The following is a 13,614-nucleotide window of genomic DNA, read 5'->3' on the forward strand; positions in this document are numbered from 1 at the left end:
GGCTGCTGATGCTATACTTGTACATTGTTTGGTTATGAATGAAAGGTATACTATTAGTAATAAATAAAAAATGTTAAATTTTTTAAAGACCGAAAGTTGTTAGGACACCATTGATGGCCCTAAGGAGCCAGTCCACCTACTAAAACCTTTCCAAGGTAATCGTATTTGACCTTGATTAATTATTGTTAAAAAGGAGAGAAAGAACGAGTTGCTAATGAATAAAAAGCAGAGCAAATAAAGAAGCAATTGAGATCAATTTATATATTTAAAATAATCAGTCTAATTTTATATATATATATATATATATATATATATATATATATACATAATTCTTCAAACATTTAGAATTACTAACTCGTTATTTTATTTTATATATTTTCAAAATAATTATTTAGTTAAATAGTTAAATTTTATTAACTTCAAGGACCAAAACCGCATACTTTAAATAATTGAAGGTTATATATGCATAGTCAAATAACACATGGACTAAAATTGGAATTATACAATAATATAGCGACTAAAACTGTTATTCCCCTTTTAAGTAATAAAAAAGCGATCGAAAATATCTACATCTAAAAAGAAAAAACCTTACAAGATACAAATTATACCTTACAAGGCAAACAATTATAATCACGAAGTAAAATTCACACGACACGCGTAATGTCATACAAAACATAAGGTTTGTTTCAGAATCCACAAAATTATGTCTCTTAGTTTTCTAAATTTTTTTTTGAAAAAGACAAAACATTTCTAACTTATGTCTTACGAATTAAATACTATCAGATATGTCAAAAGTTTTCTAATTAGGTCATAAATAGCGTATTTGACCTACAATTTTTTATTAAATAAGTAGCGCATAGACAAGAAATAAAAATGGGAAAACAACATAAATCACACTAGTAGAGGGTATAATTATGTGCTTTACCCTGAGTTTCCAAATTCACATTCGTGCCATATTTCGATCTCCAGATATACGTATCTCGAATACATGCATGAGGTCAAAATTAGGTTTAATTTGTTTCAGATACACTATATTCAAATGGATTCACACGTATATGAAATACAATATCTCTCTCCTATCTTGCTCGCCTCTCTCACTCTATACTCCTATTTCAGAATGTAGATTATATTCCAGATATATGTATCTAGTGTGATTCACATGTACATTAATTCTCTCGCTCGCCTTCTTCCTATTTCTATTGTCTCTCTCCCTCTCTTTCCATGTATTTGTATTTTAGAATATATCTGATAGTAAAATACATATATCTCGATGTATCTGATAAAAAATAATCCAAAAACAGAAACAATCCGAGCATAAACTTGCAATAAAAGTGGCAAAGCCCATCACCTATCAAGTCGGTTTGGCCCATTGATCATCTTCATGTTCAATTTTTCTTACTAATATATATACAATTATTACATCAATTTACTATTATCGGTTTCAAACATGTATTCTGTGTGCACAAATTAAAGCAAATTCTCAGTACTAAAAAGCCCTAAAACATCTTCAATCTGAGTATTTCCCTTTTGCCGACTGAAAAGAAACGCTTTTTTTGAGTTCCAAAAATGGGGAATTGGAACAGAAGAAGATGGATACCCAGAAAAAACTACAAGCAGGAAGATTTTCCCCCTTCTCAGCCTTACCATTACAACCAATCTCCTTATCATGGTACTCATCTGTCTTCTTTTTTCTTTTTTAGGTACTGTTTCATGCTATTTGTCGATTATCAATTATTTTTCTGTATCGATTAATGCCGATGGTGTTTTCTTGATCTACAATTCGGTGAAAAATTTTGGGTTTTCTTTTGTTTGATTAATTTTTTTTTTCATTTGGATGATTAGTTTAGTTAGAGGTTGCCTCTGTATGTGTAGACTGTAGAGGATCCATTAAAGAACAAGCTTTACACTTTGTTTGGATGGTTGTTACCCATTGTATGTACTGTTTTATTAGTTTTTAAAAATTGTTTGTTTTGATTGTTGGTTTAATTTTTATTGTTTTGATTGTTGGTATGTTTAAATCCATCATTAGCGACGAAAAGACCCCTTTTTGTGTAATGAATCGTTAGTTAACGACGAAAACCCCACCCCAGTTTGTGTAACGATGGATCGGGTGTGATTGTGTCGTTATTCTTATTTTGTCTTACTTATTATTTAATAATGCTATTTTGTCGTTTAGGTTTACCCTACCTTTTCATAGAACCTCTCCCCCCTAGCATTTAAATTGTTGATGTCTAATATTATGTAATGATGGAGAACAATGTAATCTATCCAAATATTGTATTTATTAAAACAAAATAGTACAATACCGATACGATACATTATGATCATAACAATAAGTAACAACCATCCAAACAGGGTCTCAATGTTTATTTGATGAAAATAGTCATGTTTCCTTGATATATTATTTGCCTAAATAGTTGGTTTTCTGTTTTCATTTGCTTGAGAGAGATTCTGGTACTCTAAAAACTCATCCACGCGAAGCATTAAGTACTTTTGACAAGTACATAGATTTTATACTAAACAATAACTAGTTTATACATCCTGAGTTTATTTTCTAGTCTAGTACACCAGCTGAACAACCAGTGGCGGAGGCAGGATTTCCATCGAGGGGTTAAAACTATGAGAAAGTAAATACGTAAGGATTGTAGGATGATAAACGGGTTGGGTGACCAAGAGAATGACTAGCCTTAACCCCTAAATTTTAACTCGCCCTATCATGCTCCTTTTAACATTTTTTCCAATTTTTTCCCTTTAAATTTGAATTGAAGAAAGTACTTTTTTCTTTAAAAAATAAAGATAAATATCATAGTGTAACTATATGGATACTGTATATTTTTTATATTATTCAAAAATTACTTAGTAACCCACATGGCTCATTTCCTTTCATTTTATAAACTTCATTATTGTTATGGGGATCATTGTGTAGAGAAAAAAGTTACAAGTTCAAATATATTATGACAAATAAATTTGATGTGTTCAAATAAATAAATAAATAAATAAAATACTTTATCATAATTAAGCATAAAACAAAGAAGACATTAATAAGTGAGGGGGCTTACTTTATTAATGTTTGGAATGAAATCTAGAGAATGAGAATTATATAGCTATTATCTTTCTTATTCTTTTTTAATTAAATAAATCACGAGAAGTTGTATCCTATGTAAGATAGTTGTGGCACGTGGGTAATGACCATAGGTAGATAAGGGAAAGAAAAGTTTTAAAAAATGTTATCGCGGGGAATGGAACCAGTGACCCCTTGCAACATTTGAACCACCTTCACCACTGAACCAAGCTACAGGTAAGTGTTGAGGGGGTTCATTTTATGATATATATACCTAAAATGCAGATTTAACCTTATATATACCGCGTAATTTTTCGGCGAAGGAGATTTGTCCGAACCCCCTGATTACTACCTAGCTCTGCCTCAGCGAACAACATTTGAACAAATTGAGGAATTTCCATGAGCAGATGGAAATCGAGAAAATTAAAATCAATTTGTGATCATAAACAACTAGGAAGGAATTGTTTCCCATATGAAGCACCAAACACGTTTTAACACGAAGACATGGCTGGTCCTCTTCATTAGTGGTATGCCATTGCCAAGTTGATATTGTCAAGATGCACATTTTTCCTTTCTTATTCCGTTTGTTTTTGTTATTTGAGTGAAGGTTTACATACACTCTGGTCGAATATAAATGAACGATGTTTGGGAAAAGGAAAAAAGTTGTTATTTTAAGGAAATGGGTGGCTGTATGATTAAGTTTTATTTCTTAGCTGGTGATAGAATATTTTACTGTTAACGTGAACGTGTTGTTGTTACTTATCCAATGGAGACACTTGATTGACTGTTTTTTCTTTTCTCCATGATATTTGGCCATCACAAGATTCTTTTTTCTTACAATGTAACAGATTGGCCATCACAAGATTCTTTTAGATTGTGTTTGTCTTACTGATGGATTTTTAAAAAAAATAGTGCTAGCTTCTCTAATATTTATAACTTCTAGTCTTTTTCTCTTTTGAGTAATAAGTGATGTTAATAATTTCTCTGAGAACTTCACTAAGGCACTTCAAGATATGGGAGAGATACTTCACTGCTAGTAATCTGTGAAATCTACAAAATAATTGACATCATTTACTAAAGTCAGATTATACCAAGAATTTAAGATTTGTAAGCATCTAGTTTTATGGTTAAAGTAGCTGAATATCTGACCATGATAGATCCATTCAATTGATCTGTCGATTGAAAATATTCCCCCTCATGTTCAATTTCCTTTTTCTACAGTTCTGCATTCACTTATGGAGATCTCCTGGTGTAGGAATAGGTGAATAAATCTGAAAAGACTTTTAGAGTTATACCTTAATACCCGTGGAGTAGACCATTTTATGGTTTCTCTGCCATGTAAACCTGGTGGTAGAATCCCTCCCAAAGCTTCCTTATATGCGTCAGTGGGGCTACTCAATGGAGCCACTTGTTGTTCCTGAAATCCAATTTCCATACATCCCATACTTTCCCCTAATCACTCATTTCCCATTAGAATGTGCTTCTCATTGCTAAGTCCCCATAGTCATTTGCAAATATTTTTTTTTATTTCTGTCTGTTACCTTTGTTCTTTTTTTAAAAAATTTCCGACCCCTAAACTATTCCATCTGTTGGAAGCTGTGACCGTTGCGCTTTTGACCAATATACTTCTAGTCTTAATGATGATGAGAACTGTCAAATTTGATTAATTAATTTTGTTGATTACACTGGCTATGTTGTTGTTGTAGAGTTATTGAACTACGTGTGTAGGGGGGTGGGGGAGTTATCAGTTATCAGTGCCTTAGAGCTCTGATTCTTGATACCCTTTTTGACCATTTACATATTATCATCTTCCTATAATTTCACATATCATACTGAATCGCTTCTGTTAGAACTGTGACTTCATTTATTTTCCCAGTTCTGAATTTAGGAAAACGATGAGAGCTATGTTGTTGTGCCTTTTAAGTTCTTAGAACAGATACCTTGACTACTTAGACCTGCTAAAATTGGTTGATAGCATGAGAAGTTCACATCAGATAGTGATGCCATAGAATAGTAAACTTTTGTCCTCCTTTTGAAATATTTTGTAAGATAGAGTATTTTACATTCTATTGGATTAAGCTTGTCTTTCACGAGTCCCTGAAGCTGTAACTAAGAACTTAAAATGATCCACCCCCTTTAGTTGGGACTTGAACCTCTGTCTAACTATTCATTTGTTCTACCAATTAGCTTATGAGGAAGACCTTTCTCTTTTTAAATTTCCGCGTGTGAATCGTCTTCCAGAAATGTTTGGTTGTCATTCTTATCTCTTGAGACTGTTATTGCTGCAAAGTCTGTCATGCTCACTTTTCGGTCCGTAATTATGTTAGGAAGGTAGATATTTAAAATCAGAAGCATGTGAGGTGCTTGTCTGGGTTACTGTAATAATATAAAGGAGAATTGTTGAAAGGGGAACTAGCTGAATCTGTAAATAGGGAGACAACGTATACCTTCTCTGTTAAGGAAATTGGTTCATGTTTCAATTTGTCATTGTTTTGACCTGGAAAATAACAAGCATTGAATAGCTGTCCTTTTACGCTAACCTCTTGTACAAGGAATTATATTCCTGCCTCAGAGATTTAGTTCAGGACAAAAGGCAGTAGGGCTCGAGATTGTGGTTGGCACAAGTCACGACTCAAATCCTAACTGGTGAACCTAGTCTGGTATTTAAGTGGAGTTGGTAGAAAGTTGGAAGTGTTGAAGCCAGCTCCAATATTCCTCTAAAATTTGTGTGTCTAGATTATGTGCTTTAAAAGTTATACACACACATACACGTGTGTGTATGTATATGTAAAAGATCTTGATAGACATGCTTGGAATTCTGATTGTTGCGGAAGTTTTGTCATTTTAATAAAATACATATCTTCATATATTTCCTTCAGTTTCTTCTTTCTTCATCTTCTTTTAAAATTAAATTAAAAGTCTATTTCACATAAAATATTTTCATCTGCACATCTGCTTGAATGCTATCAAGTCTTGTATTATCTACAGAATCTGATAACTATTTCTTTTTGGCCTTTTAAAGCTATCCAGCAAAACAGTGTCCCATTATGGGAAATAGATTTCTGCAGAGCAGCCGGGATTCCCTGGCACAAGGTTGTGAGTGCAAAAACATATATGTACTGTTATGAAAATGTGGTTAAGTGGGATGACTCTGCAGGTCAAGAAGCATTCAACAATGCAAAAAGGAGATATTGGGCGGAGATTCGTGGTCTTCCCCCTCAGAATCCTCCTCCCAATCCAGATTTGTACATTGATAAAGTTGATTGGGACTCAGCTATCGATCCGGAGCTGATATTAGATTTGGACAGAGAATATTTTAACCCTAATGAAGTTAAAAACTCTGTCAAGTCTGAGAACAACTTGGTTCCTGGATGCACCCTGGTATGGGAGGATAAAAATGCTGATAATGGTGAAAATCATTGGGGAAGTGGTAATGTGCAGGGCTCTATAACTGCTGCTAATGGTGAAAATCCTTGGGAAAGTGGCAATGTGCAGGGCTCAAAGCCTGGTGACAATCGTGAAAATCCTTGGGAAAGTGCTTCTATTGAGGATACGAAGCAGACTTGGAATGAATGGTATACCCCTGTAAACATCAAAGATGATAATCCGTGGGAAAGGAGCTCCCCTAAAACCCAGGGCATCTTGAAGGACACTGCCTGGGGAGGCTGTGGAAATGAGTCATGGGGTTGGAACACGGGGATGAATTATGAGAATGGATATGCTTGTGTTGATAACAGTTTCAGCAATTTGTGGCATCAAAGTGGTGCATGTGTTTCTGGTGCTAAAGGAAATGAATGGGTTGATAATAGCGTTGGTTCCTGGGGTCAAACCTATTGGAATACTGGGGGGCATGAGCAGCGGAATTCAGACTATGGCTCTCGTTGGAATAGGAATCTTAGTCGAGGTGGTGGAACAACCTCAAAAGACAGAAGATGGAGAGGATCTGAGGTTACATCTTGGGATTATCAGCAACAACCAAGGCAGAGTAATGAGAGAAATGTGGATTTTGGAAGACCTAGCAGAGGTGATAAAACCTTTTATACTGGTTCGCACAAGAGGGAAAGTTCTTCACAACATGTGCCGAGGTACAAAAGCTCAAGGTTTCAAAGTGATGAACCGAGGACTGCGAACAATTGGAGAGAAGAAAAAACACAGAAGAGGGTTACTTTTAACATGTATGACTAGTTGATCAACTTCTTAAGTTGGCTTTTCAATGAAAAGTTGACGAACTTCTTAAGTTATCTTTTCAATGAAAAGTTGACCAACTTCTGGATCTTTTTGTATGTTATGTAACATCATTGGGTGTTACCGAGTCTAATGGTGGAGCAGTTGCAACCATGATCTTGCAGAGGGATGGTAGAGAAGTAAGCAAGTTGGAAGGCAGTGGAATAGGAGAATGTTTATGGCATTGAGCGAAAATTTGTAACATAAAAAAGCTCATTTCTGTTCCATTTATTTATATTTGGTTAAAGAGAAAATATCCTGCTGGATGGTGGATAGTTGGGTAGGTATGATAGATGTATGATAAATTGCATGTTGCTAAGCCCATGTACCTTTGCTGTAAGTGGCTTTGATATTTTCGATGTAAGCTTGTAAATCTTTATATAACTTCACCCTTTTCCCCTCTGGGAATTGGCAACAGGTATAAAATGCATCGAGGGATTTTGTACTTTTAGCCTTGCTGTGACTTGTATGCCTTGTTACTGTCGTTTTGGATGCATGTTGGCAGATCAAAGAGGTGGTCCTGGTGCATCTCTTTGAACTCATTTCAAAGATGTTCAAGCTGATTGGTGATGGTATCAACCTTCAGTTCAAGCTCATCTCACTACTTAGGTGGTCTTTTTTTGTGAAAATTGTGGTGTTTGGGCCAGCGTGCACACATCTTAATGATACCTACTCTGGTGGCCATGGCAGTTACCATCAAAGCTAGAACAGTTACCCATGGATCTATTTATGCAGTTCTAAAAGGGTTTGGTCATACTGTAGAGCTTAATTATACATCAATGGTCGCATCAAGCACCTTGATATACACTGTTGACATTTAGACGGGAATCCTTACCCTTGAAAATCAATTAGAGTTGAATCAATGGTGCGAACCAATAGTTAATGATGAAAAATGAAAAATGAAAAATTACGAGCGGGGTGATTATAGTTTAAATCCCGACGAAACTGGTAAAAGATGATGTTAGTTTTTTTTTCTTCTTTTCACGCCTATCCTAGAAAGGATTAAGTAAAATGAATTCAAATTCTATACTTTGATACGGCGTTTCGCGTTATTTTATTATAATAAAATTTTAACGTAGTATTGTAAAAATCAATGTCCAAATCAAGTGTTATCATATATATAAATATTTGCTTTATAATTTGATCTGTTATATTTCAAATTTGAATAAATAATTTTGATTATGAAAAACATGTTTGAAGTCTTTTAAATAAAAATGAGTACCTCATTCATATATTTAATTATTTTTTAAAGGTGTTTTCCAGACTCCAGACACAAATATACAGCTAAGTAATTTGGTGCTACTTATCGATAAAAATTGTGGTAGAGTGATAAGTATCTTTTTATTTTTGATAGAGATTTCAAAAAAATTGTGATAAAGTAATAAGTACTCTTTTATCCTTAACTAGAGATTTTGAGTTTGAATTCCCTTAAATACAAAATTGTCTTATTAAAAAATTATTTACCTTTTAATATGAAATTTTTTCGTGCAAATTTAAATTTAGTTGAGTATTAAAATTCACACGAGACCAAAAGGGAAAATTTGGCGCTAGTTGTTATTTTACATTTGTTATACATTTTCAAAAGGTGGAACCCACTACAAAGTAACTCTCATTTTTTGGCAGACTAAGGACACAAATGTAAATAAGATTATCAATTTGTAGCTATAATGAAGTTTTTTTTTTCTTACCAGAGTTAAATAATGTGTTATGAAAAAATAATATTGTAGTCTTTTTGTTGTAAAAAAAATCAAACAAATTTTATTGATTTTTGCTTAAGGATTTTANGACCATTTTAGACCTACTAGGATAGTTTAGGGACCATTTATGTCATTTGCTCTTGTTATTTACATTTGTTATACATTTTCAAAAGGTGGAACGCACTACAAAGTAACACTAATTTTTTGGCAAACTAAGGACACAAATGTAAATAAGATTATCAATTTGTAACTATAATGAAGTTTTTTTTTTCTTAGTAGAGTTAAATAATGTGTTATGAAAAAATAATATTGTAGTCTTTTTGTTGTAAAAAAAATCAAACAAATTTTATTGATTTTTGCTTAAGGATTTTATTTTATTTTTTAAAAAAAACAAAGTGCAAAAGAGTTTCTGCAAATAGTTCATACAAGCACAGCCGCTTTCAGTTCCTGAAGAAGAAAAAACTTGAACAGAAACTCAAAAATGCCCCCCAAATCCGCACAAAGCAAACCGTACTTCTTCTACGGCCACCGGAAACCTACTCAGCATCGTCCCACAGTTCAAGGAGGCCTTTTTTCCAATCGCCAAACCATAAACCCAAACCGCACCACCAAAAACTCCCCTTCCTCTGTTACCCAAGGTGATTTTCAGCTTCAAAAATGGGACCCGGATGGAGTTTCGGGTCAACAATCCAGAGACCCATCTCAGGAATTCTTCTCTTTAGCTCAGCGCCTCTCACCAATTGCTAGGTATATAGTGGATTCATTCAGGAAACATGGGAATTGGGGTGCACCCCTTTTGGCTGACCTTAATAGTCTACGAAGGGTCACTCCTAAGCTTGTAACTGAGGTTCTCAAACACCCTAATCTTGATCCCAAAATTTCATCCAAGTTCTTCTATTGGGCTGGTATATTCAGAATTCACCCTTTTTACTTTTTTTTGGGAATTTGTCTATATACAAAAGATGAAGTCCAAAACTATGCATTTTGTAATTGTTTTGTTCACAAGAAAAAATGAGCAAAATGAATAGACAAATTGATGATGATCAGTGTTGTGCTTGTATATGTGTATCTTCTTATTCTTATAATGTTATCTTAACAGGAAAACAGAAAGGTTACAGGCATGATTTCTCTTGTTACAATGCCTTTGCTTATGGGCTGAATCGGGCAAATCAATTTCGGACAGCTGATCAGGTTCCTGAGCTGATGCATATGCAAGGAAAGCCACCTAGTGAGAAACAATTTGAGATCTTAATCAGAATGCATGGTGATGCTAACAGGGGTCTTAGAGTATACTATGTTTATGAGAAAATGAAAAAATTTGGGGTAAAACCAAGAGTTTTTCTGTATAACAGAATAATGGATGCTTTGGTTAAAACCAATCATTTGGACATGGCTATGTCAGTTTATGATGATTTCAAGAAGGATGGGTTGGTGGAGGAAAGTATGACTTTCATGATCTTGATAAAGGGCCTGTGCAAGTTAGGACGGATGGATGAAGTGTTTGAGCTTTTGGGTCGGATGAGAGAGAATCGTTGCAAACCAGATGTGTTTGCTTACACAGCAATGGTAAAGATATTGGTTGCAGAGCGGAACTTGGATGGTTGTTCAAAGGTTTGGAAGGAGATGCAGCAGGATGCAGTTGAACCCGATGTTATTGCTTATTCAACTTTTATTGCTGGTTTGTGTAAAAATAATCAACTTGACAAAGGCTATGAGTTGTTCAAGGAAATGAAACAAAAGAATATTTTGATAGATAGGGGGATTTATGGATCTTTGATTGAATCGTTTGTAGCAAATGGGAAAGTTGGTTTAGCTTGTGATTTGCTTAAAGATCTGATAGACTCGGGCTATAGGGCTGATTTGGCAATCTATAATTCTATTATTGAAGGTCTCTGCAATGCAAAACGAACAGATAGGGCCTATAAACTTTTCCAAATCACAGTTCAAGAAGATCTTTGTCCTGACTTTTCCACTGTGAAGCCCATATTGGTGTCTTATGCAGAGTCAAAGAAAATGGATGAAATTTGCAAATTGCTTGAGGAACTGCAGCGATTAAGCCATTGCATTAGTGATGATTTATCCAAATTCTTCACACATATGGTAGAGAAGGATGATACGATTATGATTGCTCTAGAAGTCTTTGAATATTTGAAAGTAAAAGATTATTGCGGTGTTCCAATATATAACATTCTTATGGAGGCGCTCTATCAGAATGGCGAGGTGAACAAGGCACTCACATTGTTCTCTGAGTTGAGAAGTTCAGATTATGAACCTGATTCATCAACTTATAGCAATGCCGTCCAGTGTTTTGTGGAGGTCGGAGATGTACAGGAGGCATCTATTTGCTATAACAGAATTAAAGAGATGTCTTTGATTCCCTCAGTCGCTGCATATCGTTCTCTTGTCATAGGGCTTTGCAAAATAGGACAGATTGATCCAGCTATGATGCTAATTCGTGACTGCCTAGGCAATGTAGCAAGTGGCCCTATTGAGTTTAAGTATATTCTCACTATTATTCATGTCTGTAAAATGAATGATGCCGAGAAGGTAATGAAAGTTCTTGATGAATTGCTCGAAGAGGGCTATTCTCCTGATAATGCTGTATATTGCGCTGTAATTTATGGTATGTGCAGACATGGAACAATTGAAGAAGCACAGAAAGTTTTTGCAAGTATGAGAAAGCGAAAATATCTTACTGAAGCCGACTTAGTTGTTTATGATGAGATGCTTATTGACCACATGAAGAAGAAGACAGCAGACTTGCTGTTGTCTGGGTTGAAATTTTTCGGTCTGGAGTCAAAGTTAAAAGCAAAGGGGTGCTCTTTTAGCAGGTTGAAGAAATGAAAATAGGTAATAAATCATCAAAATGTTGATCATTTGCACTTGTATGTGATATGAAGCTGCAAGGTGCCTGCTCTATTTAAGTGGCTTTTGAAGTTTTCGTAACTTGAGTTTGCAGACTCATTTTTAAATTTTTGGAAAAGAATTGTTGTGGTTTGGATCTTTTTATAAAAAAGGAAAGCGTTAATTTTTTCTAAAAGATTTTCACACTTACTTTTCAATCTTCCATAAACTCAAAAACTAGTTTTTGCAGTTCCTGAGTTTTTGAAAGATTTGACAATTTAAGTTTGGAAATCTTCAAAATTATTTTGCAAAAACAGGTCATCAAATAAACGCTTCCTCCAAAAAGTCAAACTGACTTGGCGAACCTAATTTTTGGAGAACATCAAACAAATGCCACTTTCAGTTTTTCACTGTTTCCCACAGGTTACTACTTCATTGCAGGTAGCTTGGTGAACAGTTTGTCTGTAGTTGTTGAAGAGGACCAATCTATCGCACTGGAAGAGTTAAAGTGCATATTCTCATTGATAGTTGAAAGACTACTCCGATGCTTTTTGAAGGTATCTTTCAACCTATGATTGAGTAATTCATTGCTAACTGAACCAAGCTTTACATGGCAAAAAGAAAAGCTAACCCTTTGTCTAGAGATTAGAGGAAAGCTAAATTTCCCTTTGTTTGTTTCAAGGGATTTGGTAAAAGATGGATGACATTTTAATTTTGGAGTCCACTATTTAATCTCCTATTTCCCTCGTCTTCCATTCTTGTGCTTTTCTTTAACATCGGTTCTTATCTTTATCAGCTTGACTAATCTACCTCATGCAGCTTGTCCAGCTTACAAGCACAAGTCACCAAGTTAATCTTGATCGCCAAGACTGGAGTGGATGGAGCAACACCAAGTGTTATGATTTTGACTCAAACGTGAGAGCTGCAGGTTATTACTCCTATCCGTCGCTTCTTACTATACTTTTCTTTTTGCTTTCCATATCTCCTTAGCTTCCTGACATAGGAAAATGGAAATGTTGATTTGGCACTCTGTTGGCTTAAATGACCTTGCCATGAAGTCCCGGTCTAGCAGACATTTATGAATTCTGCCAGTGTAGCACTATCTAATAACCAGTTTAGAAAAACTGCCATTTGGTTATAATTGAAAGAGTACATATAATAAGTTCTTTTCTTTTTGCAGGTATTGGTGAAATTCAGTAATTATGCAGAACATGTCCATATTGATAACAGAAAGTTGGGGATTGCGCTTTAAATGATTTTCTTCCTCCAACTACATTAAATCTCACTAGATTATGATATCTTAAAGTTTTGGTTCCGGTTTGGGGTGTCATAAGATTTAGATGGAGAACTACTCTGATGATATCTTGGAATTTATTCTGATAAACAAGGTTGAAACCCTGCTGGCTGTTACTTCACAATTTTGACCTATTTTTTTAGCAATAAAATAGAAATATTGAGGTTCTGAATCCATCTTTTATTCAGGTAATGTAAAAAGTACATCTCAGTAATTTGATCTTTCTTTGAACAAAGTACAGTATGTAGTTTTCCAAGTTCCATTAGTAGTACACTTTGCAAATTGAGCAATATTACCTCTAAACAGTACATTGATGAGAAGCAAGAGTAACAAGATCCTAGTTTTAATTAGTAACCTAGAGCAAGTAGTAAATAACAGATATGAGACCCAACAACATTTGTGAAATTATAAATCTACTATTATATCAATGATTTTGAATACAGAAAAGGGGAGTGGACTAACTAAAAAACCGTCAATGATATACTACTATTATT

At 34.5% G+C, this 13,614-nt stretch overlaps 2 protein-coding genes across 5 annotated transcripts; both read left to right on the forward strand.

Moving 5' to 3' along the window:
• Window positions 1-1,433: 1,433 nt before the first annotated feature.
• LOC125870408 (uncharacterized) lies at window positions 1,434-7,730 on the forward strand. Its single transcript, XM_049550843.1, has 2 exons — window positions 1,434-1,669; window positions 6,084-7,730. The coding sequence occupies exons 1-2, from the start codon at window positions 1,567-1,569 to the stop codon at window positions 7,244-7,246; spliced, it is 1,266 nt and encodes a 421-aa protein (XP_049406800.1). The 5' UTR covers window positions 1,434-1,566; the 3' UTR covers window positions 7,247-7,730.
• Window positions 7,731-9,385: 1,655 nt separating this feature from the next.
• On the forward strand, window positions 9,386-13,296 carry LOC125870383 (pentatricopeptide repeat-containing protein At4g20740). Of its 4 annotated transcripts, none has more exons than XM_049550816.1 (5): window positions 9,386-9,887; window positions 10,082-11,832; window positions 12,268-12,383; window positions 12,623-12,754; window positions 13,007-13,296. In XM_049550816.1, exons 1-2 carry the CDS (start codon window positions 9,464-9,466, stop codon window positions 11,824-11,826), a joined length of 2,169 nt encoding a protein of 722 aa, XP_049406773.1. In that variant the 5' UTR covers window positions 9,386-9,463; the 3' UTR covers window positions 11,827-11,832; window positions 12,268-12,383; window positions 12,623-12,754; window positions 13,007-13,296. The 4 variants fall into 4 exon arrangements, with proteins under 4 accessions (XP_049406773.1, XP_049406789.1, XP_049406764.1 ...); XM_049550832.1 differs by having other exon boundaries at window positions 12,623-12,741; XM_049550807.1 differs by having other exon boundaries at window positions 12,646-12,754.
• The last annotated feature ends 318 nt before the right edge of the window (window positions 13,297-13,614 follow it).

Source organism: Solanum stenotomum, chromosome 1 (genome assembly GCF_019186545.1).
Source record: "Solanum stenotomum isolate F172 chromosome 1, ASM1918654v1, whole genome shotgun sequence".
NCBI lineage: Eukaryota > Viridiplantae > Streptophyta > Magnoliopsida > Solanales > Solanaceae > Solanum > Solanum stenotomum.